The following is a 13,144-nucleotide window of genomic DNA, read 5'->3' as shown; positions in this document are numbered from 1 at the left end:
ATATTGGAAAATATGTGACGCATTGAAGATTCAAACTTAATTTCCACCATTTGCAACTTTGCTTGCAGAATTCAGAAGAAATCTGACATTATCGGACACAACTTTAACTTTTAACTAAAATTTCAGGAGTAAATGCATAACATATGTTAATAAAGTCCAAACAGAAATTTTAACTACAGGCTGGAGGGGATGTGTACACTATAAGTGAAACAAACAAAAAAATCATTACACTAAAAAAAAGACACTAAACCATCTATTTATTACCCATATATGCTGAAAATCTTCTCAAAATTAGATGTTTTCCTAAATTAATATTGCATCAGTAATAATGGAACAAGCACATCCAGAAATGTGACTGGTTTATTTTCAAGCATACGGAGAAAAAATACAGTTGTTTATATTTATAAGATTAAAAGTGCAGTGTGCAGGATGATGGTTTGAGATGCAGGGGACGTACCTGCAGTGTGAAGGGATCGAGGACCTGGCACAGCTGATGAGGTTTGCTGTCAAAAGAGGCTGGACGGTGGAGCAAAAAGCCACTGCTGTGCGCCAACCATCCTGCTTCCAGCTCCTCATTCCGACAGTACACAAAACCCCTGGGAGGAAGAGCAGAGGAAGACGTTTTGGATGTTTAAGAGATGTGCCAGGACAATTCTGTTGACAAATATGTCAACAATTCGTGGAATTTGGTATTTTTTGCAGTGGAGCTTTAAAACAAACATGCTATATATACACACATATATTGGAAGTCTTTGTTTGCAAACAGATAACTCAGTTAAAAAAAAAAAAAAAATCATGTGTTTTTTTAATTGTGTTTTATTGTGTTAGTTTTATTATATTTATTTTATTATATATATTTTTTGTTAATTTTTAACCCAATCAAAATAACCCAACTGCAGTTTGATTGAGATTAATTGGAATTCACAATGAAAAACATGATTTGTGAAAACTGTAATAAAGTTATCTTATTTTGCATATTTTTATGAAGGGTTCATTTGCAAAAGCAGATAACTTTATAACAATTTTCACAAATCATGTTTTTTCATTGTCTAAATGAAGAGTTTGGTTCCAACTTAAAAAAAAAAAAAAAAATGTTTCCACCAAAATCAGTATGGGATCTGGTTGTTATTTAAGTAAGTACATTTTTAATTTTAGTAAAATCTCCGTTGAGTTATTCTGTCACGTTTTCTCCCTTTTTTCAACATTCCACACACTGTAGACAGAAACAACCAAATCACAGCGCACCGTTCCACACACTCTAGAGTAGGGCTGCACGATGTGTCGTTTAAGCATCGATATCGCGATGTACGAATACACTATAGTCACATCGCAGGATGTGCGATGTAGGCTGTTGTAGTTGCTCCGTTATTCATTAACTGTATGGGCCAGAGAGGGCGCGCGCGAGAGAGAGAGAGAGCGCAAACGCGAAGCCGGCGACACACTAGATGCGTGGCGCAAGCGTCTCAGCTGCGTGGCAAGTCCGTTTTTAAGACGGCTCCCATGTTAACAGATTAGAGCTTGCAGACTGCCTGCGTGAGACGCGCATCTCAGGTGTGGCCCGAGCCGCGCGGAAAACACGTGCATGCTAGAAATAGAACCAACGCCTATTTTTCACATGACACGCAAGCGTGCTGGAAGCATTTCCAGGCAAAATATAATAGGAAAATATGTTTATATGTCATTTTGTACACAGATTCATATTAATTCTTGACACTTAGATGTTTGAAAGTCTATAGGTTGACATATATCCAGATATAAATGTAATTAAAAAAATTTATTAATAATTATCCATTTTCAAATATTGCACCTGTCACCGGCCTGAGAGAAAGATCGCGCACGAAAGAGAGAGAGAGAGAGAGAGAGAGAGAGAGACCAGGCCGCACACTCGCTCTCTCTCCCTCGCGCATATTAATCAATTGACACGATGGTGTCGATGTTTAAATCGTTTAAAATGAGAATGTAAGTGTGCTCATCCCATTTTTGTTTGTAAGAAATGTTTTTATTTAATATCGCAATATATATCGCAGAAAAATAAAATATCGCAATGTAATTTTTTCCCAATATCGTGCAGCCCTACTCTAGAGAGTAACAACCAATCACAGCGCACCATTCCACAAACTCAAGAGAGTAACAACCAATCACAGCGCACCATTTCACGCAATTTATACAGTAACAACCAATCACAGCGCACCATTCCACGCACTCTAGACAGTAACAACCAATCACAGCGTACAATTCCACTCACTCTAGACAGTAACAACCAATCACAGCGCACCATTCCGTGCACGCTAGACAGTAACAACCAATCACAGCGCACCATTCCACACACTCTAGAGTGTAATGGGAGCGCTCTGAATACACCCGGCATCCTAGTTTTCCTCATCTACTTTGTGATCAACAAACAAACAAGGGCTGCATGATAAACTGCATGTGATTGCCGTGTGCATCTCATCAGTAAAGCCTGTTCTGTGATAAATCTCCATTGTGTGCTTTCAGATGGAGCGGCGTTTATTACACAGAGCCATTCATCACTGACAAGTTATACAATATCACGTTAGCATTCGATTATGAACGCAATATTGCGCAGCTTGTCAGTGTAAGTGTTTTTATTAATGTCATTTAAGTTTTTGTTTTTGTAAACTAAATGAATGTAATATGCCAAGGATGAATTCACTTTTGTTAGCTAGTTGAATGTAAGGGAAATATAATTTTTGAATTTCTGTGGTCTAATGTGATGTTGTTGTTCATGTTCTTGTTCATGATTAAATTTTCTTTTATTGCTGTAATTAATTTATAGCATTAACAAGATGAACCGTTTAATTCATTTTGGAAGTGATGACTGATGAATGCATTTTTAGGCCAGTGCTTGTATATAAGATTAGTATTGACCAAGTTCAAAAACTGTCATATGTGCATCAACTTACTGCTTTGTATTTTCAACAGTTTCAATATGAAATATAACTTGTATATTGATTCAATGAAGAAAAAAAAAACTCCATGGATTTATTGCATTTTGGAAATAAAAATAAAAATAAATGACATTTTATAATAAATCTTTGAATCTAAATCTGGATTTAAATGTTTATGTTATTATAACCTAAATATGCTATGTGAAAGTTTCTAACAGAAAATAGTGGTTTTCATCTTGCCACTTTCTTGGTAAAAAAAAATATATAAATAAAAAAATATATATATTTTACTAAAATAGATCAAAATGGATCAAAATGGATTTATTGCGTTTTGGAACCAAACATGACTTTATATGTTGGAAATAGAAAGTTTCTGATAGCACGAGAAGACAGCAGAGAAGCGCTCTTGCTCAACACAGTGGAGTGAATCGTTTTGATAACATTGTGGTTTATTATTTTGAGTCGAATGAAACACACTAACACACGTCCGTCTCACAATATATTACTCTACAGATCTATCGCCTTTGCTGCTCATAAATTTTCACGCAATCATGCAGCACGTCAGGATTTTTGAATATTCAATTAGTCGATTAAATTACAGAATATCAATTAGGCTGTGCGATTATTTTCTTAGGATGTGAACCGTGCCCGAGCGCGTCTGACCCCCAAAGCCCGGTTTGGTTGACTAATGTGATCGCTCCGTGCAGCGGTTGGTTGGAAGAGGTAGGCAAGAGCGGGTTCAGTTTAACTAGGTCTGGTATGCATGCAGTGTGAGCACTAACCGCGCCGGAGCTACTGATACATGCAGCATGATTATGTGAACATTTCTGAGCAGCAAACGCAATAGATTTATAAAGCAATATGCTGTGAGAGGGTCTTCTGTGTCACTGCATCCCAAATGACTCAAAATAATAAACCACAAAGTTAACAAAACGATGCACTCCATTGTGCTGAGCGAGAAACTTCCTGTTTTCCACGTATTAAGTCGTGATTACGAGCTAGCTGCATTAAAATGATTTGTTATTTATTGAAAGAATAAAAGGTAATATTCCACTGGTTGATAACCATAAAAATTTACCATTGATATATAAACATTTTAGTTTGACTCTTGTTAAGTTGATTTTTCTGAAGTAAATAAAATCATGTGACAATTCACAAGCTTTTAATTATGGTATAAATGCTTGGAAATAAGAGGTAACGTTTTAATCACAATAAGCTCTGGGCTTTTATTACTTTTTGTTATAACACAAAGCCTCAGCCTTCTGTCAATTTTAAGATAAAATACAAACAATAAATGCTTTTTATGCTCTTTAATTTGTAGAGAGATATTCGCCTCCTTTCAAGCGGCATGTGAATCAATTATATTTTCCTGTTTCATATTTGCAGCACAAAATAAAAGCGAATAAATATTTAAGTGCATGTTGAAAAAAAAGCAGAACAATTTAATACAGACGAGTGTCTCGTTAAATTTGAGTAAAAAAAAAAAATCATCAGTAAGTCTATTGATGTTTTTCATGTTAAATGTGAAGGATGACCGGTGCCACATACTTTTTTTTTTTTATAATTTTTTTGGCGGAGTATACAGGTATAATATATTCACTTTTACTTCACGCAATGTAACAATTTTATTATCGTAATTTTGACTATGTCAATAACAATGTTTTAGCGCGTACTGTGTCTTATGAAATTCTGTGTTAAAGTTTAAACCTAATGTTCATGTCTAAATTAATCTGTTCTAATCTCAATTGATCTGTAAACTTTTTTTAAAAAATGCTATGAATGTTTATGCTCATTTTAAAAATAGAAATGTCTTAGGCACCTACAGCCTTGTGAGCAGTTGATAATTGACGGACTGATATGTTAATAAGTGAGGTCATTCAGTTATGTTATATTAATATTTTTCAGCAATCAAACAACCATCAATTGGCTTGGGTTAGAAGAAACTATTCTTTAATGAATTAAACAGTTTGTTATCATACAGATAGAAAAACAGGGCAGGAGGTGAAGAGGTTTTAGTGTTACCTCAGTGTCCCATGCTGCCCCGAGCCAAGCTTACTTAAGCCCTTCCCAAAAGAGTTTGTCGTGTAGAGATAGAAACCATCTGTAGCCAGGCAGCGGCCCAGGTCTGTGTCTGCAAACAGAGAGAGAGAGAGAGAGAGAGAGAGATGTCAGAGAGTGTGAGAGGAGGCAAGACACCGCAAATCAACTTTGAAAGGGAAAAATGACTTCGTCAACAGCAAAACAGGAGCAGGGATTGCACTGGTATGCTGAGGGCCCTCTTAAAGATCGGCCGTATTTTTCCCCAAATTCCACTTTTGTGTTTGTTTTTTACTAGACTTTTTTTATTTTTTATTCTATTTTAATGGTAAACTGAATAATAATCATAAAGTATGCCTAATTAACTTAAATAATTAAACTCCTAAAATTTAACAACAATTATTTAAAATTAAACCAAAATTATGTTTATGGCCTTTGAAATCTGTTCTTTATTTTTCACAAATAGCATTTTGTCTGTTTTACTCCACTTTAATGCTTTAATCAATTAGTAATAATCAAAGAGCATGTCTAATCAGTTGAAGTGATACAACTTAAGAATTTATTAAAATCTTTACAATAATAAGGCCCTAGAAAATGTTTGTTTTTGTTTGCTTTTTCCAGCAAATTCGGAGTTATCTCTTTAAATTAAATACAGCTTTATTACCAAAAACTGTGGTTATCAAATTAAGGAATACAAAAATTAAATAACAATTAGTGCTGCACAACAGAGGTTTATGGTTTAAAGTAAAATATGAAGAAAAACAATTTTGAAGAACAGTTCTCAGTTTAATAATTTCAGTAATTTTTTTGTCTTGTGGACTATATGCAAACATCTTTTATGTAAAATATCTTACTCAGGACAGTACTAAATAAAGAAATTACATGCATTTAGAATGGTCGCTCTTATTTTTTTGAAAATGATTCACATTTTAACAGATTCTGCAAGGGGTTCCCAAACTTCCACATGCCACTGTAAACTGTAAATTCCATTTTTGTGACTGGATCCCGTGATTCCATCCATGCTGCAGAAATCAAAGAGCCCCACGTACTGTGTGTTGAAGCATTTCTGAAACTTGTTATTACAGTCATTTCCATTAAGGTAAAAATGAATGCTACTGCACACAATGGCATTTTAGAGAACTATGTGCTTTCAACAGTTACAGCCATCTCGCAGGTGCAAGCACTGGTCAGCCATCATTCCTCCCTCACCTTTGCTCTCTGCTCCAGCGGCGCTGCTCTCTGGTGTGGGCAGCATGTCCTCAAAGCCCCACGAAACACTGTGTTTCGCCCCTAACAAGCAGGACGGCGAGCCTGGACCTCCCTCAAGAAGCAGCAGTCTGCGAATCAGAGGATATTACACATTCATGAGCAGCAAATCATCATATTACAATCATTTCTGAAGGATCATGTGACACTGAAGACTGGAGGAATGATGTTTATGGCTGGTGGAAACAGTCACATGACCAAAGCAGTTTAATTAGGATTTGCCATTTTGAAAAATCATATCAATCAAGCAACCAGTAAATCCTTTCATAAACACATTCGACACGAAGATACAACTCCGCCTAGTAAAGTTACAGTTTTAAAACTGGTTCATAATTCCCACCCTGTTTATTCTGCACCAGTTAACAGAAGCAGTTTAACACGTCTTCACAGACAGTAATAATACCTGTAGAGAACATCAGCCACTGGAAGCTGACCCAGGTCTGTCTGTTTCTGCAGCAGGTGGACAGTGTGAATGAACGTCTTGAGGGAACCCCTGCGAACACAGACAGAACAAGTTTCCTTGCTGTATTTTCCTTCCTTTTTTGACTGATATAGCGATCAAATCAAAAGACTCCTTCCTAGACATATCAGATCAAAAGTGCTTGAAGGAGAGACACTGAGACACTTTAGTAAAGTGCAGTGTATCTCAGATTACCATTTATGATTGACTATAAACTGATTGTTTAAAAGGGCCAAACATACATTAAGAGTACTGTACTTGACAACTGGTGCAACTGTACTGAGATGCAGAAATTGAGATCATCTCTTCCTCTTTACTACTAGTTATAGCACCAAATAACCTTGATATGAATATCAGAAGGGGTTGAGAGAAACCTATCATGTCTCATATAATCACTCAATCAGTGTTTCACCCACAGAAAGACATCAGTAAGTAACATGTCACATCACATTTACATTCACAAAGACATTCACTGTCCATAAACTCGTTAGTCGGCTAGAAAAAAAACTTTTTGGTAAATATATGCACTTTATTACACATTCATTATATTTTTACTCAAGCCATTGTCTTTGTTATTTAATGTATGTTTGAATAAATTAGGCAACAAGTTTTATATTTTAAATGTTTATATTTCAACAACAAACTAAAGGAGAAACATAATTGTCATTAAAAAGTTCAAAAAAAAAATACTCAATTTAAATGTTTGTACAACTTAAGTTTGTATTCGAGTGTTGATTTAATAAATACATTTGATCAATTAATTGGTTATTAAATAAATTTTTCGGTATTGGTTTCAAGCTGCATCAAAACTTTAATTTCGGTTTCAGTGTTTATGGATAGGGCTGTCAAAATGGCTGAAAAACTACATTCAAATTTTTTACTTAAATATTATCAAAATTCGAATTATATTCTAATTTAAAATGCATAATTTAAGTTAGGGTGAAACAAAGCTTTTGGCTTCTCTCCTGAGACCTCAAGAGGGCGCATCGAGCTAAATATTACTAATGCACATTTATTCAAAGCATAAGATAACATGACTATCTGTGAAAAAAAAGTGCATAATGTTTAAAATAAAAACAGCATCATGTTACGCATGTATGCACAGTTTAATACAAAGAGCGGAAAACCAATAACAGAGTACATTTTTCAGTTAAAAACATTAGATGCAGTGGGATGGGAAAAAACTGCTCATAAAGTGTTTTTATAATTATATATGGCTTTCTAAGCAGCTGGCTCTTTTGTGCAAGATGCGAGTGCAACGGTGATAGATTGTCCCTCTAGAAAAGGCATGAAATATGCATTCTGTGTGAACAGCTTGGTTTCAATTTTAACGTAAAAAAGATTTTCCCGCATTAATATTTTCTTTCAATGCAATATTTGTAATTTACAGCGCAGTAGCGCCGCATCTAGTGGCTTCCACTGGATAGGCTAACAAAACATTAAAATGCAACTTAAAACGAACATCTTTATCGCATCTCGTGTGCCACTAATAAGGCAGCAACAACTAAAATTCCATTGCAAAAATGTAGATTTGTATTTTAAATTTGACGAATATTCAAAATGTGCATTTTTTTTAACAGCCCTAATGCATGAAAAAAACATTGATATTGCAAAGTGACTAAAGGCTCTGCATTGAGGCTGAAGATGAAGCGGCGTTGTGCTGCGCTCACCTTGCACATGATAGAGCCACTAGAGCAGCCGCTGCGTTCTGTCTCTGCTGTTGGGTCAGCAGGGGTCTCGCCTGCGCCGCTCCCTCCGGCTCACTCCTCTCCTCCAGCCAGGAGCAGAGCAACCTCTCCAGGCCGTTAAGGCAGTCTGCGGGCTCCTTGCCCAGGCTGAGCGGCTGGCAGTCACGCAGACACGCCAGCAGGACCTCAGCGGTGACGCCGCAGAGCGCAGGGTCGTGCCGGGTTTGTGACTGCAGAAGTGGAAACACCAAGAGGAGGCCGACGCGTGAGGTAAACGGTGCCTGATCGGTGGTGTGATGGTGGTGGTGTTGAGGCTGCAGGAAGCCCTGTCTCTTAAGCAGGGCCAGCGTCTCGTCGTCGGCCCCTCCGGCGCTCCCCGGGACGACCCCGTCATGCTCCTGCTGCTCCTCCAGAGCCAGCTGCCGCTGCGCCCCCCACAGGCCACGCAGAGCATTGAGACGGTACTCCAGAAGTCTGGTGTAAGCGTTGCTCTGGTTTCCACAGACGGCTCGCAGGCGCTCGGCGAGCTCCACTGGGTTCTTGGTCTCAAACGTCAAGATCTGCAAGAGCACAGAAAAACCTGAAGCATATTCTGACACAAGACCTTCATCGGGTTCATCTAAAATTAGTCACTCGCTCCAACGCTGTCGAATTCAGGGATTGTATCTAACATTTCAAGTGGACAGTTTATGAAACAAAATTAATGAACAAGTACGTGGGCCCCTTTAAAAGCTAGAATGGAAACACATCCCCAAAATTATAAGTTGAATTATTAATGGCCGGAAAAAAAAAACTGGCGGAAAAAAATAAAATAAAAATAAAAATAATAATAATAATATATATATATATATATATATATATATATATATATATATATATTTATTTTTTTTTATTTTATTTTTTTATAAAAATATAATTATGATAAAATAAAATATAAAATACAATGTAATTTTGTCCACTGTAACGTTTTAGATATAAAAATAGCCTTTGTTCAGATGGTAATGATTTTTTAAGTTATTTCAGTTGCAATTATTACAATAATAGTTATACTTAACCTTTTTTAAATATCCTGCAATATTTTAAAGGTTAAACAGCAGATAAAATGTGACAATCAGTAGTACTTAAATAAACAGATGCTCCTTCACAGAAATTCTGTGAAACATATATCATATCATAGATTTAAAAAGACAAACCATTATTAATTACAGTATTGCTCCTGCACCAGTGGTGGGTAAGATTATATCACAATAAATTATAATCACAATATTCTTAAAATGTTGGTTAACGTTGATATATCTCACAATATACACATTCCTATGGAACAGGTCAAACAAAAAATTCCCAAAGAAGTGCACAAAACTTGCTTCATCTCGAGATGGACATGACTGAAAGTACTGAGTCAGAAGTTTGTTCTGGTGCTCGATAAACATCTGACTCATGACCTTTAGTGATGAACATTACAAAACAACACGTCTTTCCCTTTCCAAGCTGCACACAAGAGCAACCGGTTTACTCCAATTCACAACAAATGACACTCAACAACACAGTCTTCAATTCGATTACTTTATATCTGTCCCAAATCATTGCTTCATAATGTACCAACTTCACCCTATGATCCATGGTTTAGACTTTTTTTTTGGTAGTTTGTGTTGTGTTTCGACATCTATTCCGAATATAGAGAAATAGTGAGACTTTATGCAAGCAAAGTGCTCTTCAAATACCTGGAGGGTGCACTTAATTAACCAAAAAAACCAAGTGTGCACCAGACAGCAGAGCAGCGGAGCCTGGATTCAAACAATGTAAAAACAAACAAATAATTTAAGACTAAATAGTTGATTAAACCAAATAAGCACGCAAATGAGTAATTTAGTAAATAAATATCAAACCGTCAAGTACTACAATAAGCAATAATGTCAAACGTAATAACGCAACTCATTTTAAAAGTATTTTCTCACTATATAAATAGGGTCTTCTTGCAAGAAACTCTCTCTATATAGAGATCTTTAAATTAAATTTTAGGATGGGGACTCAATCATATATCTGGGGGTCTGTGGCATCTAAACAAATGCAAGCTAGTGACTCAAGTTACGAGACATTTCCTCCAATTTAAGATATATATATAATCCATATAATATGATCATATAGTCCACACCAATCCAGTGAGCCACTGTACTATCTAGGGCACACTAACTCTAATCTCGGAGACTATTTAGGGTGTATGGTGTGCGAATTGGGACACATAGAGTACATGTCGACTAACAACGCCCTTTAGCCGTGGCTACATGACTATAATCGCAGTTTAATAACACTTGAGAGGAAAATGACATTGTGTGATTAGGACAACATTTAAAGGTTTAGGTTGCTTTGAGGAGGGGGGGGGGATAGGTAAACACCAGTAGCTATTATAACTCCAGGCTGTCGTGTTTCGAGCAGAATTGCACGCATTGTCTTAAGCATATGTGTTTTCCACCGTAGACTGTGATATGAATCGTTCACAGACAGCAGGTCGATATCTGCCACAGGCCAGCGAGAGATTCAACTCCGGCTACTAACATTAGCCTTCTGTCGAAGCTATGCTAACACATCAAACTAACACCAGAGACACACAGAAACCGTGAGGCTCTCGTTATATCCGACATAAACATTTACGTTAACCACCTTGTAAGCTTCGCCGACATCGACGCAAATCGACAGGGCGTTATTTGTAAAAGCGCTAATATTTGATGCGGCTAATAACGGGCTGAGCGTGTTTACATCAGCGAACGACCGGTAGAACGCGAGATGGGATTAAAACCACTCGAATAAACACAGAAAATACCTTTTATGGTTAGCATGCTGCTATCTGACACGCCTGTTTTGGCTGAATATTAACTACTATCCATGCGAACCGAGGTAAGTTTGGTGTTAAGCTAATTACAGGGAATGAAAGCGATTTGATAAACGCACACCTCCTGCTCGGATTCGCCTTGTTCGGACGCCCCGATTTCACTGGGCAGCTCCGCGAGGTCCGTGACCCGAATGAGTCCGTCGTGGAGGAAAATAGTCTCTTCCTTCACTGACAGCCACTGGGAGGAATCCACAGCACCCGATCCCATCGCTTTTCCTCCGAGGAAAACGGGAAAAGTGGTCAAACATCAAATGCAGCGCGCGCGACGGGATCTGGTTCAGCTCGAGCCGGCGACAGATGTCATCATCATCATCATCATCGAGAGCGCGCTGTGGCTACCGTGGGGCGCAGATGTGCGACGCCCAGGCGAGGCCTCTCATCGATCCGCCGGCCTCTCAGCTCGACAGGCTCCAGTGTTTTCGGAAAGGTGGGCGTGACACCGGGACAAATCTCGCTCCTTCCAAACTTGACACGATTGCGCAGACGGTTCCTGAATTGAAATCCGCTGACCGCCACCGAAATAACGACGCTTTAGTGGCACAAACCTGCTCCAGCTGTCTGTCAGACGCGATACTAAACCAGTTCAGTCACACGTGGTGTCTTCACGATGTCTGTTAAAGATCTCTTCATCTGGAATGCATCTACTTTGTATAAATCGCTGATAGACGTCTATACAATGCATTCTAAATCATAGGCATCTTCTAAACGAATATTTGACATCTAACAGGAAACATTAACATTTATAATGATTTATTAATTTAGCAGACACTTATAGAAACGTCCTGATCAGTGTTGGGGGAAATTATACTTTTAAAATGGTTAGAGTCTTCCTTATCACATAGGTCCTTTCAAATTATCTTGGAGAGGTGAGGTGTCCAAGTCACAACATCTAACTACTGGGGTGCCTCAGGGCTCAGTTCTTGGACCACTTCTCTTCTCTGTCTTCATGGCATCATTAGGTTCTGTCATTCAGAAACATGTCTTTTCATATCACTGCTGATGACACTACTTTGGGACACTACTGATGACTAAACTTAACACTAAAAGAATATTTTGTATTCTATGTTCTTTTCATTTATTATATAATTATGAAAAATACCTCTAACACTAGCTTGCTCTATTCTTTTTCTATTTGTTTTCTTTTTCTTTATTATATTATTTAAAAGCCCATGCTATGTGTACTGTGTTTAAGCTAACTGAGACTTGTTATAGTACTTATATCATTGCTCTTTTGTTGTTTTTGATTGCCTCCATTGTCCTCATTTGTTAGTCGCTTTGGATAAAAGTGTCTGCCAAGGACTTAATGTAAATGTAACAGTAATGCCTTACAGTATTGAGTTACTTAGTTACATTTTATGGAACCTAATGCTTTACGTTACTTCTGCATTACTTTTTCTCGTCTAGGCCGGACTCATTTTTTTTCTCTTTTCAGCAATAAAAAGTAAACAAATGTTATGTTTATCTAAAGTCTTTATCGCTTTTTTTTTTTGTAAGGTTGAATTGGATCATTGACGGTCAGCAGCTGACTGGTTAATAAAATTAGATTACTAAATGCATAAAGGATATTGGTTTTATTTAACATTTAGTTATTGGAGGTTTGCGCCATTTGCTGAGTTAGCATTTCACTGTTTTTGTTCATTTTGAGGAATACTGAATCTGTGTTTGTGCGAGTGAGATGAGTAAATGCATGTTTACACAGTGCACACAACATCTCTGCACTGACTCCTGATTTCTCTCTACATGAAGAAAGGAGGGTTCTCAGTCAATACATAGGATAACAGTGTAACTGGTGCCACTTTTTAAAATAATTAACTCAGATGTTTCCTTGTAAATTAAAAAGTAATGGGTTAATTTACTAGTTACTTGAAAAAAGTAATCAGATTACGTAACGTATGTT

General features: G+C 37.2%; 1 protein-coding gene across 9 annotated transcripts in view; it reads right to left on the bottom strand.

Annotated features, from left to right (window-relative positions):
• LOC113051732 (probable E3 ubiquitin-protein ligase HECTD4) overlaps positions 1-12,392 on the bottom strand; it is a 75,809-nt gene extending 63,417 nt beyond the window's left edge. For 6 of the 9 annotated variants that reach the window (XM_026215726.1, XM_026215728.1, XM_026215730.1 and 3 more), the window contains exons 1-6: positions 11,309-12,392; positions 8,343-8,920; positions 6,616-6,705; positions 6,156-6,283; positions 4,932-5,040; positions 458-596 (exon numbers count right to left, since the gene is read on the bottom strand). In XM_026215726.1, the coding sequence (XP_026071511.1) occupies positions 458-596; positions 4,932-5,040; positions 6,156-6,283; positions 6,616-6,705; positions 8,343-8,920; positions 11,309-11,455 (1,191 nt within the window). In that variant the 5' untranslated portion in view covers positions 11,456-12,392. The remainder of the gene's footprint in view (positions 1-457; positions 597-4,931; positions 5,041-6,155; positions 6,284-6,615; positions 6,706-8,342; positions 8,921-11,308) is intronic. The other 3 variants (XM_026215735.1, XM_026215733.1, XM_026215732.1) reach the window with 2 other exon arrangements.
• Between the last annotated feature and the right edge of the window lie 752 nt (positions 12,393-13,144).

Source organism: Carassius auratus, chromosome 32, assembly GCF_003368295.1.
Source record: "Carassius auratus strain Wakin chromosome 32, ASM336829v1, whole genome shotgun sequence".
NCBI classification, from domain to species: Eukaryota; Metazoa; Chordata; class Actinopteri; order Cypriniformes; family Cyprinidae; genus Carassius; species Carassius auratus.
Note: the sequence above shows the minus strand (reverse complement) of the source record. Positions and strands in the feature narration are given on the sequence as shown.